Source organism: Zootoca vivipara, chromosome 2 (assembly GCF_963506605.1).
Source record: "Zootoca vivipara chromosome 2, rZooViv1.1, whole genome shotgun sequence".
NCBI lineage: Eukaryota > Metazoa > Chordata > Lepidosauria > Squamata > Lacertidae > Zootoca > Zootoca vivipara.
This window is the reverse complement of record NC_083277.1, coordinates 82,386,930-82,403,198: the sequence shown is the minus strand read 5'-3', so window position 1 is coordinate 82,403,198 and position 16,269 is coordinate 82,386,930. Positions and strand designations below refer to the sequence as shown.

The window sequence follows — 16,269 nt, the reverse complement described above, 5'->3', positions numbered from 1 at the left end:
TTAGGTTCTTTCAAAACCAGCAAAAATTCTTGGAGGACAGAGACATTTCAGCCCTCAAGCGCCGATGCTTTGCCCTCATTGAGCCCTTAATCCCAGGATTATTATTTCAAGTTTTTTGTTTGTGAGCTACTAGGGTTATAGCCCATAATCACATTTGTGAGCTGTTCATTGGTCACATCTTTGCCCTCTATTCCTGGTTTACTGTCCTCTAGGATATACTGTATTAGAGAGAATTTTAAAGGTGCTTAATATAAGCCCCGCTTGCCAAGAAACAATCAGGTGCACAATTTAAGGCTTCCAGTTGTTCCTTTTCAGTCACATCTTTACAGGCTGCACACCTGACATCAGGTGCAGGGCAGCCACTACTAATCCATGATTCAAAATATATGAAGAGCAACTATTTGAAGCTTAGCCTTACAAAATAGCCTAGCTAGTAGCTTCTGCTGAAAGGCTTCCTTTGTTGTAGAGTACGCAGTTCTGTTTTTCAAGTTACAGTACTGAATTTCTTTGCCTTTTCCAAGGCAAAATGTTGACGGGCCAATACCTGTGGAAGTTGCACCACATGTCTGCTATAACAATAGGGTGGAAGCATGCTTAAAGGGAACATAACATTTTCTTTTAATGGACAAGTCGGTCAGTGGACTTAATGCAGCATTGGTTTTAAAAGGATGGGATTGGGAAGAGTGTTGGCTAAGACATCTGCCCTGAGCGCTTGCACCTCTCTGACCTTAATGACATACTTCCTCTTCTGCTCGCATTACCTGGCCAAGAAAGAAACTTGCACATTCAATATCATATCTTTGTTTATATCCACATTATGGCCTGAGGCTGTCACAAGCTTGGGTATCCAGAAGTTTTCTGCAAGGAGGGGTTCTTTTCCTATTGAAAGTAGGCTTCCCTGTCTTCAAGACTTGAGCCCATTCTCTATTAAGTCACTCCCCACCATAGCTGTCAAGTTCTCCCTTTTTTTTTAAGGGAAATTCCCTTATGCTGAATAGGCTTCCTCGTGAGAAAAGGGAAAACTTGACAGCTATGCTCCCCACTCAGGTGGGTATTTTACCTCCCCCCCCCAGTGGTGTGTACAAATAATGCGTAATCAATGCAACCATAATGAACTTATTCCATTAACACAGACCTCAAAGCAGCTACAGTGGAACCTTGGTTTTCAAGCATCTCGGAAGCTGAACTATTCGGAACCCGAACACCGAAAACCCAGAAATAATTGCTTCTGTTTTCTGACACGCCTTGGAGGTCGAACTGCTTCCACTGCAGGGTTTTCCATTTTTTCAATGGATTTTGCTGACTGCCCATTGAGCCTTGGTTTTCGAACATTTCGAAAGTCAAAAGGTCTTCCAGAATGGATTACGTTTGAAAACCGAGGTTCCCCTGTATTGTATTTCCTGTCCTCCCTCCCCCCCCCCCCCGGTCCACTATGCAGAATTCCAAACCCTCTTCTTGTTCCACTGATGCCTCGCTGTGTTTTATATGTGGGCTGTTTTAACTTCCCTCATGGTGGGGAATGTGTCTTCTCTATGCCTGGCTTCATAGCATTCTTAGTTTAGCCAAAATTGCTAAGCCAGTCGTGGGCTTGGTGTGTCACAATACTTCTGACTACTGAAAGCTGGAAAAGATCTGTAATGGAATGATGTTGCCATTTCTAGAAACGGCACATAAAATAGTTGATTGGGTGGCCAGCGTATTCCCCCCCCCGCCACCTTTTCAAGGTAACCCTTCCTTCACCAGACAGTATGAAGGGGGGCCTACCAGGGTGTAAAAGGAAATGGATGACCTTCTCTTCCCTTTCCCCGATGTTCCCCCTTTTCTCATGTGTGCCTTTCCATGCTGGACCCATCTACAACCTCTCTGGCTCCTTCTTCCCTTTGCAGCTCACCTACCCAAGTGAAGAGAAGGAGAGGATGGCCCAGATTCTCCAGATGGAGATCCCCAACTTTGGTAACAGCATCCTGGAGTGCCTGAACGAGCAGCGATTGCAGGGCCTGTACTGTGATGTCTCGGTGGTGGTGAAGGGCCATGCCTTCAAGGCACACCGGGCTGTGCTGGCTGCCAGCAGCTGCTACTTCCGGGACCTTTTCAACAACAGCAAGAGCACGGTGGTGGAGCTTCCTGCTGCTGTGCAGCCCCAGTCCTTCCAGCAGATCCTCAGCTTCTGCTACACCGGCCGCCTCAGCATGAACGTAGGCGACCAGTTCCTGCTAATGTACACTGCTGGGTTCCTGCAGATCCAGGAGATTATGGAGAAGGGGACTGAGTTCTTCTTGAAGGTCAGCTCGCCCAGCTGCGATTCCCAAGGCTTGCACACCGAGGAGGCACCTTCCTCTGAGCCACAGAGCCCCGTGGCACAGACCTCCACCTGGCCCTCCGGCAACACCCCCCTGCCCCTGGTCTCTCGCGTAAAGACGGAGCAGCAGGAGTCGGACTCTGTCCAGTGCACATTTGTGGTTAAGCGGCTCTGGGAAAGCAGCCAGAAGGAAGGGGGAGGCGGAGGTGGAGGTGGAGGTGGCAGTAACGGCAGCCGCAAAATGGCCAAGATCTCCTCGCAGCAGGAGCTGAGTGGGGGTAACCGGCAGGCTCAGCAGCAGCAACAGCAGCAGCAGCAACAACAACAGCAGTCTCAACAGCAGGGGGCGCTAACGGGAGGCGGTGGAGGGGCAGGTGTGGTCAGTGGCCCCAGCACATCAGACCAGACGAGCCCTGGTACCTCCAGTGCCTACACTAGTGACAGCCCCAGTTCCTACCACAATGAGGAAGACGAGGAGGAGGACGCTCCCGAGGAGGGCACTGACGAGCAGTACCGGCAGATCTGCAACATGTACACTATGTACAGCATGATGAATGTAGGCCAGACGGGTGAGTGGCGAGGGCAGATTGGTGACGGACAACATTCCTCTTCAGCTTCTTCCCTGCAGGAAGGGAATTGGTTCAAGTTGCTCACCTGTGATTTGGTCTTTTTTTAAAAAAAATCATTGCAGAGATGCATTATGGGGGAAGTAATTGGAGGCTGGGAAAATGAGTGTTTTTAAATTGTGTGTTAAAACATTTAGATCTCACCCTTCTGGTGCAAGAGCGCCACTCAGGGTGACACACAAAACCTTAAAACCTGCAATTCTATTAAAACAGCAATATAAAACAAATCGACCGAAGAGACTGGGCCTGCAGTTGAAACCAAAACATATAAAAGCCATACAATAGAAGTCTGCTGAATTCAAGCAGTCTTCCAACAACGGGGAAGGCAAGGTTGCCAAGGTTGCTGTTTCGATCCTTTTATGAGACAACTGCATATTCCTGCATTGTAGGGGGTAGGACTAGATGATCCTCAGGGTCCATTTCAACTCTACAAATCTGTGATTCTAAGTGCCAACCACACTTCATGGGACAGGGCATTCCATAAGCTGGGTGCAGCCACTGAGCAGGCCCCCATCTCTCATCCTACTCAAATGAATTTTCACTCTCCAGGGGAATTTATGGAGTTGGATTGGCTCAGTCTGGGCCTCTTCACGTTTTACAACAGAAGTATGTACATGACGCAGGTGGCACTGTGGGTTAAAACACAGAGCCTAGGGCTTGCCGATCAGAAGGTCGGCGGTTCGAATCCCCGCAACGGGGTGAGCTCCCGTTGCTTGGTCCCAGCTCCTGCCAACCTAGTAGTTCGAAAGTACGTCAAAGTGCAAGTAGATAAATTCCTGGCTCCGGCGGGAAGGTAAACGGCATTTCCAAGTGCTGCTCTAGTTCGCCAGAAGCGGCTTAGTCGTGCTGGCCACATGACCTGGAAGCTGTACACCGGCTCCCTCGGCCAATAGGAAGCTGTACACCGGCTCCCTCGGCAATAGAGCGAGATGAGCGTTGCAATCCCAGAGTCGGTCACAACTGGACCCCACAACTGGGGTCCCTTTACCTTTATGTACATGAATGATATTCATCATGTGTCCACTTCTGCCTGGTGAAATGCGAGATGAGGGCATTGTCACCCACCCCTTCACACAATACACAGCGGAAGGGGCTGCAGTTGGCCTTGACACCCCATCTTGTTTCCATGGGTGTTCTTGAAGTGTTACAAAGTTTTCCATACATTAGGTAGTAGTGGAAAATTGCTATGTACATTCCTGCGTATAAGACTACTTTTTAACCCAGGAAAATCTTCTCAAAAGTCGGGGGTCATATTTCTTATATGGCGAGTATATCCCAAACTCTATATTTTAACTGAAAAGGTTGGGGGTCGTCTTATACGCCCAGTCGTCTTATACGCCGGAATCTTATACGCCCAGTCGTCTTATACGCCGGAATATACGGTATTTTAGATGGCATGTAGCTGCCTCTACTGTAATATGTGAAGCACTCCCTGAGATATTGAAAGCTGCCCCGGGGGGCAGAGTGTCTGTATTAAAGAGTCATTTACTTCTCTATTTCTCACAGCCTTAGAATCAAGCCTGGCTATCCTTGCACCTTGGAAGTGTGGCTTGCAGGGAAGAGAGTGACTAGGGCTTTGAAACTGGACTCTAAAGAGGGAGTGAGCAAAGGTGATCTGGGTTGTCTAAGGGTTAATTCCATGGGTGACTTTTACCTTGGGTTCCAACCATCAGTATGGCCTTGTTTGTCCATGTGGGATAAGGCTGTCTTTGTGACTCCTAAGCCTCTCTGTTTCTTCCCAGTCCAGTTTCCCATGGCCAAATACTCAAGACTCTTGAGATTTAGTCAGCAAAAATGTGCACCGCAAGGAGCAGACGTAGCAAGGAACTTAATAAGAACTTAAGAGCTCTGATGGATGAGATCAAAGCCCATATAGTCAGTGCTCACACAAACCAACCAGATGCCTAGGTGAGGTCTACAGATACAGCAGGAGGGCAGTAGCACTCTCCCGCTCCTGGTCCACAGCATACTGTCTCTCATATTAAACACATAGCCATTATGACTAGTAGCCATTTACAGTCGTATCCTCCCATTAATTTGTTTAATCTTATGGTTAAGCTTCATAGACCTAGAACTATCATACATGCCTTAGTGACTCCTGAGCTAGACTACTGTAATGCATTCAGTTGTAGACTCTTGAGTTGGCCTTCTTGTATAATACTTGTATAACCTACTAAGAATTTCATAGAATCACAGAGTCGTAGAGTTGGAAAGGGACCACAAGGGTCATCTAGTCCTACCCCTAGCAATGCAGGAATCTTTTGCCCAATGCGAGGCTCAAACCCATGACCCTGAGATTAAGAGTCTCGTGCACTACTGACTGAGGTATCCCTGCAGTCACTGGCTGCTAATTTATTGCCTTAAACAGCCACAGTCCTGATCACAGGGAACATATGACCCATCTACTGAGGAGGCCCTGCTGAAGTTTACATCTTATATGGAGGACAGTTCAGCATCCACAGGAAATCTCTGTTTGAGTTCTAGTATTCAAGAATGCCTTCCCATTGGCTCTCCATTTAGCCTTCCCCACTGCCATCCTTTCAGAGGCAATTTAGGACTTCTCTAATCTTCTTTTGATAGGTGACTCATTACTTTTGATCTACTCCATTTGTGTGTTTGTTGTGTTTGCTAGTTGTTTGTACACCATTTTGAGAAACGGTATATAATCAAATAATAATAGGAGGAGCATTAGTAAAAATGCGCTGTAAGCTGTAGCATCACTTTCAGACACAAGCCTACTATGCAGCCTTAAGAAAGTTGCTCTTGTCAGACTCGCCGACCTCCTTCCCAGTATTTAATAAGGCTATAATAATACTGCCTAAGGGGGGTTGTTTTAAAGATGGCTATGAATTTTTAGAAAGCACTTCAGGAAAGTGTCCTATAAATATGATGTACTATGCTCCTGACAGGTTCCTGCTTGACATGAGCAGTGCAAACAGAAACATAAAATCATCCAGGCCTTGTGGATTATGGATCTTTTGCCACCTGTCAGCATTTCATCTCCCTGCATCCCATTGAATAGTGTGGATCTAACTGGAGATCCCCGTGACAACAACAGCAATGAGCTCTCCCCACTTTCACTTTTATTGCAAAGATAAAAACGCATAAGCTTCCAAACAGCTTTCTGTTCTTGTGAGAGGAGGAAATTGTTTTTGTGCTCCCATCTTTGGGAAGACTGCAAGTTCCATAAATCCAGGAGGGCCATATGTGAATCTGAACCACCTGCATAAGAATTGTCTTCCAGAATATATGTTTGTAGTGGGATGTCACAGAGGTATATATACTTGTTGAGATTCCACAACTTCAAGCTTCATTCCTTGCTTGCTTTTCACACATTTTCTTCATGTTTTCCCTCCTCGCCTCCCTCCTCCTTTTCGCCCAGCAGAGAAAGTGGAAGCGCTGCCAGACCAGGTGGCCTCCGAGTCTCGCAACCGGATACGGGTGCGGCAGGATTTGGCTTCACTGCCCGCTGAGCTCATCAACCAGATTGGAAACCGGTGCCACCCCAAGTTGTACGATGAGGGGGACCCAGCTGAGAAGCTGGAACTTGTGACAGGTAAGATAGGTGCCTCAGCCTGTTGGGGTCAAGTGGGGGGTGGGGCAGTGGGCGAGAATGTAGGTTTCAAGCCAGTTGCAGTCAGGAGGAAAAGTCTGGATTGCTTCCTAGAAATAATCCCAGTCTGGTGGATTAGGGCCTTGTTGGCAGAATAAAGTGGCAGTTTCTCCCACCAAGAGCAAGGTGATCTTGATTGTTAGCCTACAAAATACTAGAAGATCCTTCAGGTTCAGGGGGTTTCCTCTCTCAGATAAAAACAACAACTAGTAAATCAAGTACCACAGCTCTCATGGTTGCAGGTTGCAAGCAGTAGTCAAGAGGGTGAGGCTGCCTGAAGTAATGCATGTGTATGTTACATAGAAGTTGACTGGGCCCTATGCATGCACATGGCCTCAGAGTCTGATTAGGCCTTGAGATGATCCTACCAGGGCATCCCAGCTTCCAGCCCCTTGTACCTTTGTTCCATGCCATTCTCTGATCAGTTAAAAGGAGCTGACAGGGACCTTGCCATGCCTCGTTGCTTTAGACAAGGCATACTCCACGAGCGCTGTTTTGAATTAGCAGGAAAGACTTCAAACTCCTGATCTAAAGACTATTGGAAAGAAAGCCAGAAAAACAGGAAATCAGTTTGTAAATCTTGCTTATGAGCTAATCCAGCTTTTGGCTTTCCACCGCCCCGCATTGCTGCATCTCTTACAGGCTGGTGCCGGATAGGAAGGAGAGAAACTGTGTTAGATACCCAAGCTAAGTAAGTCCTATCCAGCACATGCTATATTCCGCTCAGAGCTATCTTGGGGGATTTGGTTCCTGCTGTTGGCCTTTCCTTTGCACGTGCCAATGTACTTGCTCTGTCTGCACTGAGGGGAGTGAGTTGCTCAATAGCCCAGCCTCTGCTGGGACCAGCAAGTCAAACTTTCCTTTCACACAAAAGTGAACTTTCTCAGGTATTGGTTTGAACCTGTCTTTCCAACAACATCCGCAATCCACCGAAGTTACTAGCCACAAGCACGTCCCCAAAATGTCTGTATAAATTCGGCAAGAGCATTAGAATTGACCTTGCCTGGATCAGGCCAATGGCCCATCCAGTCCAGCATCCTGTTCTCACAGTCGCCAACCAGATTCATTTTGGAAGCCTGCTGATGTGTGCTCTCAAAAGCCGCTTGTGCAGCTGTGTTTACAGGATGGGACCAAACTCACCCAGGAGTTAATAACTGTTAGCCAACTTTGTGCTTGCCATAGTTCTACATGGAGTTGGAAGCTGAGAATGGCTGGATGGATCCCATTATAATTGTTTGTTGTTGCTTCCAGAAAGCATCTGGTACTGCACACAAGTAATTAGTTGGCTTATGGGTCTGCACCCAAGTTGAAAGCTTGTTGTTTTCACAACAGGCCTTGTCTCTTTTCCCTGCTTAGGTACCAACGTGTACATCACCCGGGCACAGCTGATGAACTGTCATGTCAGTGCTGGGACACGACATAAAGTGCTTCTCAGACGACTCCTAGCATCTTTCTTTGACCGGTGAGTGAGCCTCCCAGTGTGTAGGAAAGGGGGAAAGGCTCTGTTTTGCTCTGTTTCCAGCCCCTTTTTTGCCACACTGTTTCTTTCTGCTTTAGAGGCAGGACTTCAGGAGTCCTGCCAGAGCAAGAGGCAAGGCAGGAGCTGGAACGGATAAGGTGGGTGGGCAGGGAACAATAAGATGCTGCCAGTAAAGGGTTTAAATGCTTTCTCTTGCTCACCGCTTGCTAGGAACACCCTTGCCAACAGTTGTGGCACTGGAATCCGCTCCTCCACCAATGACCCTAGCCGGAAACCCCTCGACAGCCGGGTGCTGCATGCTGTGAAGTGTGAGTGTCTGCCTTAATAGATCCTTCTGTGGTGGGGAGGGAGCTTAGGAGTATATTATTACCGCTTTCTTGAAGGGCATGAGGTGGGAAATTTTAGCTGTGTGTCATATGGTCAATAGGCAGAATATCCTATTCCACCCTATCAGAGCACCCAGATCCGTAATGATTCCAGCAGTGGAAGCAAATACAGAGCTGGAAGCGGGTCCTTTGTCTCACTCAAGGCTGTGCCTTTAAGATTTACTGTGCTGTGAGTCGTCGCAGGCTTCCACCAGCATCTCGGGGGTCTTCGCTGGCTTGGGCAGGCGCTGGTGTTCGGGTTCCCGAGAGGCGAAGAGCTGTGAGGATATTGATTCCCAGTTGCCACTATAGCGACCCTGATCCGGGCTCACGCCCTTCCTCTCTCCCTCAGTTTATTGCCAGAACTTTGCCCCCAACTTCAAGGAGAGCGAGATGAATGCAATTGCTGCTGATATGTGCACGAACGCGCGGCGCGTTGTCCGCAAGAGCTGGATCCCCAAACTGAAACTACTGATGGCCGAGGGCGACACTTACACCACCTTCATCAATGACACTGGCAAGATGGAGCCAGACATCATGGGGGTGGAGCACAGCTTCGAGACGGGCAGCCATGACGGTGACGCAGGCACCTCCACCGAGGGCCTCCAGTAAAAACATGCCCAATCTCTTTCCCCCACCCCCAGTCGATGGTTTTTATTTCCTAATTTGATTTTTGTAGAATCGTTTTCCCACCTTTATTTCATTTCTTCCCTCTTCCCCCCCCTCCCCCGTCGTTGGTTTTTGTTTTTGTTTCGGCAGAGGAGAAAGAGCATTGTGCCTTCTCCTTTAAATATATATATATATATATACATATATATATATTCTTAAACATGGGCCTTGCTTCCTCAGGCGCCACAGGTAGTACGAGCTCAGAGGGGAGGTCCTGCTGCTGCATTGGCAGTTCTGGCTGGCATTTTCTCCCCCATCCCTTCCCTCTGTCCTTGTTGTGCTATAAATTGTTCTTGGGTATATTTTAGTAGATTTTTTAAATTAAAAAAAATACCAAATCCATTTGCAAATGGAGGCCGTGATCCAGGGAGGTCTTATCCCAGAGTGCTGCCTCTTCCTTCATCAGCTCGGGTTCTCTCCAGGCAGGTCTCTCTCTAACTTAGACTGATCATCGTCAAGCCCAGGCATCCCCAAACTTCGGCCCTCCAGGTGTTTTGGACTACAATTCCCATCAGCCCTGACACCTGGTCCTGTTAGCTAGGGATCATGGGAATTGTAGGCCAAAACATCTGGAGGGCCGCAGTTTGGGGATGCCTGGTCAAGCCTTTTCCTCAGGTTCATACCAGAGAGTGGGAAAATCCTAGTGCCATGATAAATGCGAACAGGGAAGGGACTGGACCCCAGTGCTGTGCTCATGTTATCCTTACTCTTCTTGGCTTCCCTCCACTCTTGCACAGCATGGCAATTCCACTCCTGCCATTCTGAGTACACTCCCTTTTCCTTACTCTATTTTCTCTCTCTTTCTCCCCCTCCCTCCCGCCCTCTCAGACATACCTCCCCTTACTTTTTCTGTCTTCTAGACCTTATGTACCTTCCCCATCCATTATCTGTCTTGGAGGTTTTGACCAGCCTACCCTACTGAACTAAGAACATATACGGGAAGTCTGTTTGGCAGTGCAGCCCTTCCATATTTTGAGTGGCACACAGTCATGACGGGAACAATGTGCAAACTATTCACTTTTCAGCCAGTCTGTGGAACAAATAGCAGCACTGCTAATTGAAATGCCAACCTTTTCTGCCACTTCAGCTAAATTGGCTCAAATGTCACAAGGTTTGGGAATCAGGTTTTGAAGAAAAAGGAAAGCCAAGGGAGAAAGCATCACGTTTCCTCCCCCTAGAAGTGCCAGGCGTTACCCAGTATGCAAGGCTGCCTTTGACCTTAGCTCCCCGCCCAGCACCAGGTAATGAATCAGTGTGATATTTTGCCTCTTTCCTTCCCCTGCTCCCTTAGTGATGCTTCCGAGTCATATTTGGTGCATAGCAGAGGAGCCAGCTCCTAGCGACCGAGGTCCCTTCGCTCTCCCCATAAAATATTTGACGGAGCTGCCCCCCCCCAACTTGATAGGCATTGTAATCCAAATAGTGGTGTGAATGCTAAGTCATGTCATCGATTATGCAGGGCGGGGTTTACCAGCCCCCTTCCCCCCATATTTTATTCAAGGTGGCACCCCCGGTGCATAATGAAGAACTCCTATCCCCTGGTTCATAGGGACATTTTGAGAAGGGAAGTACATTTAGATGGGAAGCAAGCACATTTAGGTTTCTACCCTGATTGCAGCAAAGCTCCTCTCCCTCTTTCTGCATTTCTCTTTGTATGGTCTAAGAATAATGACTTTGAATTAAATTGCGAGAATCTCTCTCCTGTCTAGAAACTGGTTATTCTTACTAGGAAACAAAGTCTGCAGTTCTCTCCGGAAATGGTTGGCCTTCCTTTGAGCAAACTGTGAAATGGGAGGCAATCTTTTTAATAAAAAGAATTACAGCTCTTTTTTTTAAAGAGGGTGGAAACTCCTGTCCATGAATTTCCAAGAGAATAAACTCCAGAGCAGTAGTTGTCCCCAGTAGCAAAAAGATGGCAAATGCTGTGACATCTTGGAGACTAACTGGCTTATTATTTTAAGCTGGGCTGGCTATCTCATGTCGACTAATCTGTCAGTTGAAGCAAGCCTGGACTGGGGAAAGTCCCATTTCTCTTAAGGGAGGGCTAGCAGTGGCCGCCTGGGCTCAGGCCACTCTTTCTTTGTGAAGAGGAAGCGAGGCTAAGCAGGCCCAGTTACCTCTTGTGAAATAACTCCTTTACAATGTTTGATAAACTGTTCTAGTGGGTAGTACCAACTCTGTGCTGGATATGTTACAGCCAAAGTTGCAACACTCAGATTCCACCAGTTCTGATATGGAGACCGGTAACAAAAATTGAATATCTTGTTGTTATGAAAAGGGCTCAAAAGCAGCCTAGCATATAGAGGGCACTTCACTCTGAGTGGTCCTAATCAAGCACTGGCAGTTACTCCATGTTGACAAGTAGGGTGGGGTATATTTTAACTTCTTGTAGGCAAGCTCAGAGTACATTTAATTTTGTGGCACAGGAGGAACGTACCTTGTAGTGGCTGCTTCGCCTACTAGTACAAATCTATGCTCACTTCTTCACTAATTTTACTTGTGTTTCTGTGCCCAGGAGAGAACATTTGCAACACTAAGGATGCAATCCTAAGCATACCTAACTGGGAAGTGGGTCCCGTTGAACTGAGTGGGATATACTTCTGAGTAGACATGCCCAGGGTTGCACTGCAAGGATACATTTTGGGTCTTGATATTTTAGTCAGAACTCTCCTTAGGTAACTTGACAAAATGGCTACCAACCAGCTGCATGACTGGAAAGTTATGTACAATACAGTGTGGCTTTTGAAATACTAAGATGGCATGCATCCATTTTGTATGTCCTACAACGTTGCTTCATCGTATAAAGGACTTGGCTTCTACTTCAGGGCATATTTTTGGCTTTCTTTTGTCTGCACAGTTGGCAGTCTTAGCTGTTGTTTCTTTAATGAGTTATTTGATACTAAAAGCAGGACATTTTCCTTTCTTTCCACTGGAGGGAGACAAAGACAGAGATGTGAATATGTTAGAAGGAAGCACTGTTTAAATGAGCAGTCATTTTGGCTTTGGCGGCAGGAGACTGAGGCTGGATGCGTAGCATTCCCCATTTGCTCCATGTTGGCCCAGCACAGTTGTATTTCACTTGCTGTGAAATGGTTGTTTGTATGTTTGTTTTTAAATAAAAAAGGGCTGGCAATAATCTAAACTTACCATAGGCAGATCTACATTTCAAACCTAAGTCAGGTTTATACTGCTTTAAATGACATGACTTCTCCAGGGAAATCACGGGAATTGTATTTTTATGAATTTGCTGAGAATATTCTTTTTCAGTCTTTCCCAGAATTACCATTCCAGTGCCTCCGTTGGTGGAAACCCATGATAAACTGGGTTTCTTTAGCGATGCAGCCACACACTAGCTGGTGACTGTGTCAGCATTTGCACTGCACTTGGAGGAATGGATCACATTTTGCCAAGATCTGAAAGCGTAAATGTTGGCATTGACACAATTCTGACATAACACTAAGTTCTCGCTTTCTTTCAGGCCATTTCTTCTCCTTTCCCACTAGCTGCTTTTAAACAGGAAAGGGTTATTTTATCACCCAGCATGCCCTATTTTTCTATTGCATTGTATGGTCATGTACCGTATGTACTTAAGCTCACTCATTTTACCCTTGTATTTTTCCCTGAAGAAGTTGAAGTGATAGAAAAGTAACATTTAAAAACATAGGTATTCACTACAAAAAAAGTGGCAATCTCATTCTAATTTTCTTAATCTGATTTCTCAGATAGTTCTAGAGGGGAAATTTAATGAGATGATTGGCCTTGTTCTAAGCCATGCTGAATATGAACATGGAACAAAATAAGACATCAAGGCATCTGTCAACCTAATCTAGAAAAAAAGAAAAACATGTGTAAGCAACTATACATATACATTGCCCCTGGATGCACACCTGCATGTTCATCTAAGTGTTGCTGAATGGCTGGGTTAATATTTTAATGCACATGGCGCCACCATTTGTGATGGGGTGATGAAGTTACTAGTTGCACTCAAATCCAGTTGCATATGGCCCAAGTCCCTCTCCTGCAAATGCCAGGCTATTGACTTTATACACACATCATTACACTGGCTAACTGATGGCATCATACTCTCTTCTCTTCTTTCTCCCCCACCCCACCAAACCTCTCCCATTTGACTTTTAAGTTCTAAATTGTACAAGTTCAGATAGATTTCCCTCTCCTCTCTCCCAGTGATGGCAGAGCTGGAATTTGTAACAGAACTCTCTCTCTCTAGAGAATCAAGTTGGAGAATTGAAGGTTGGGTGGCTTTTATTTGGTTTGGAAATTACTCTGAAATTCTAGGTAAATGTGGTGGGAAAGGTTGGAACGCTTTCCTATGTTACTCTTCACGTACTAGTCCTTGTGTGCCCACTTTTCTCCATGACCTTCACGTAAGGCCATTATTGGAAGAAGCACTCTTTAAAAAACACTGTGGCAGGGCTACAGCCTTACCTGATCCAGTAAATTAAGCTTGATTTTTTTTCTCCCCATGATCAAAAGAAGAAGAAAAAGACTTCTGGGATTGGGTGGTAGAAACTGGATCATATCAAAGCAGGACAAGCCCCCAAATCTCACTTTGAATCCTGTTAAAGAACGCTTGGCTTCCAAAGAATGTTCGCAAGCCGGTTGCAAACACTCAGTTCCGGGTTTGTGGCGTTTGGGAGCTAAAACATTCAAGTCGCAAGGCATTTGAGATCCAAGGTACGACTCTATTTGCTTTTTCCTTATCCTGATGCTATTCCCAGTTTTGCATCCGTTATCTTGAAATGATTATATTGTCTTGTTGCAAGTAACCAAATGGTGTTGCAATTGAACTGAGATAGGACAAAGAAACTTCACATTCTTGCTCATTTCTACAGCTCTTTTATTCTGCCTCAATTCCCTCTCCTCTCTCGTGCTTTTTTTTTTTTTTGCAAGACAGATGCAGGTGGTGGTCATTTTATATCATCCGGGTGTTGCAAATGCAAGCGGTCAATCAGCAAAGTTTGAGTTGTACCTTTTGTATATCAGCCACGAGGTCTGATTCCTTTAGAGCTTTGGAAAGAACACTTTTTAACCTACTATTGGAGTTTGGAAACATCTGTAGAAAGTAAGTGTTCAATCAAACCAATAAGTTATTATGTAACTGGCCTGAGAACCTTCTTGATCCTTCTTCCTAACATAAAGCTGTTTAGATATGGACAGCAGTGTGCATGGAAATTACAAGGATGCTTGGGGGAAGAGTCCATAGGTCAGGGGTAGAACAAATGATTTGCATGCAGGTTCAATCTCTGGCATTTTCAGGTAGGGCTGGGGATGACAGCACAGACAAAATTTAGCTTGATGGACTAATGGTCTGACTCTGTATTTGACAATCTGTGAAAGGGAAGGAGGAACCGACCAACTGATGTAGCTTCTTGACATTCAAGGATCTGACTTAGAAAGTTGAAGCTTCTGGCGGCCCCCTTGCTGAATGAAATAGACTCAGCTTCTTCTAGCTTTATGGTGAACACTGACTCCTCACGGAGGAAAGGCGGAGAGCGGATTGTGCAATAATGGTGGGCCTGCTGAAGATCAGCTGGTTTTATTGGGGTCCCTGTTTTTCAGAGGGAAAGGGAGAAGGCACACCATACCAACCAGTTCATTTTTATCTATCCCAGAAGCATTTTGGTGCCAAGGGTGGGTTCTAGAGAAGCTAGTGGAGTGAATCTCATTTGGGAAGGACGCGAGTAGCGCTGTGGTCTAAACCACTGAGCCTCTTGTCTTGGGCTTGCCGATCAGAAGGTCGGCGGTTCAGATCTACATGTTGGAGTGAGCTCCCGTTGCTCTGTCCCAGCTTTTGCCAACCTAGCAGTTCGAAAGCACACCAGTGCAAGTAGATAAATAGGTGCCACTAGGGCGGGAAGGTAAAAGGCATTTCCGTGTGCTCTGGTTTCCGTCACAGTGTTCCATTGTGCCAGAAGCGGGTTTCTCATGCTGGTCACATGACCCGGAAAGCTGTCTATGCACAAACGCCAGCTCCCTTGGCCTGAAAAGCCATATGAGTGTCACACCCCATAGTCACCTTTGACAGGACTTAACCATTCAGGGGTCCTTTACCTTTTTTCTTTTTTTTTACCTTTACTCTGAATCTCATTTGGCTGAACTTAGGTGAGCAATTTTATTTACACTGGAACATGGAACAGAATAATCTCCTGCAGCATTTGTCTGCATGTAGTAGGGTTGTTGTTGTTGTGTTTTTTAAAAAAACAGGTGTGATTGGCTATGGGCATCCCCTAGGCCAAAAAGATAAGAGTTGTACATTTTCTCACCAGGAGGCTTGGCATCTTTAGGAGAGTTGGCCCAAAGTAGCTACTAACCTTGAAATAACATTTGAAGAATCCTATCCTGTTTCTCTGTGTTGTGAGCTGTGTTGGTAGGACTGCCAGATCTAAATTTCAAAAACAAAGGGACACTGGAAGAGGAATGTCTGGACATATGTTATGACCTATCGGGGCTGTGCTTTTTGGAATTCTGGGTATGTAGCATCCTGGGGAGACCCACTCTGAGGCGGCACTGTCTAGTCTCATGGATATTATCTGGGGATGTAACAGAATGGGGAGATCCAGCATAAATGTCCTGCAGCAGAGGAAACTTAAGAATTATCTATATTAGAGGGTCTCTGAGGATCACTTGGACTCAAAACGTTATAATCTTTCTTTGAGGTTCCTTCTAGCCAGCTGAATAATTCCCTCCCCCCATGGTCTATTTGCATCTTGGGCAGGCTTTCTGTTGGAAATGGGAATAATCCCACAATGGGGCGAAGGGAGTGAGGCCTCCTTCTGTCTTTTGTTGTCTCTACTTTTTTGTCCATCTTTTGTTTTTTGCTTTTGTTGGGTTCTCTTTTTTTGTTTCTAAACTAGAGCAAACAATTTTTTTTAAAAAAGGGCAAAAAAATGTACACTGAAAAGCACTAACAAAGCCTGATTATGTAACCTCTGCGCAGATGCAGCATGGACTTTTATCTCTTTCCCCCTTCCAGGCGCTTTGGGTTGATGCAAGCAGCTACTCCAATATCAGCCCCTCTCCCTCCCTTGCCCCTTGTAAAACCCTCTCCGAGAGGAAAACAGATCCTTTAAAATGAAATAACAAAAGCACCCTCCCCCTTTCCCCCGCCCGCCCCACCCCAGCTCCCTCAGCACCCCCTGCTTTTCACCTTGAAGCCCACCTCTTTGCCCCTGGAGAATGCCAGTATTTGTTCTGTG

The 16,269-nt window shown here is 46.2% G+C and overlaps 1 protein-coding gene across 4 annotated transcripts in view; it reads left to right on the top strand.

The window, feature by feature from the left end:
• Positions 1–15,264, top strand: part of NACC1 (nucleus accumbens associated 1) — a 29,664-nt gene extending 14,400 nt beyond the window's left edge. For 2 of the 4 annotated variants that reach the window (XM_035104894.2, XM_035104895.2), the window contains exons 2-6: positions 1,887–2,868; positions 6,308–6,481; positions 7,871–8,000; positions 8,229–8,326; positions 8,736–15,264. In XM_035104894.2, the coding sequence (XP_034960785.1) occupies positions 1,917–2,868; positions 6,308–6,481; positions 7,871–8,000; positions 8,229–8,326; positions 8,736–8,995 (1,614 nt within the window). In that variant the 5' untranslated portion in view covers positions 1,887–1,916 and the 3' untranslated portion in view covers positions 8,996–15,264. The remainder of the gene's footprint in view (positions 1–1,886; positions 2,869–6,307; positions 6,482–7,870; positions 8,001–8,228; positions 8,327–8,735) is intronic. The other 2 variants (XM_035104897.2, XM_035104898.2) reach the window with 2 other exon arrangements.
• Positions 15,265–16,269: the final 1,005 nt, after the last annotated feature.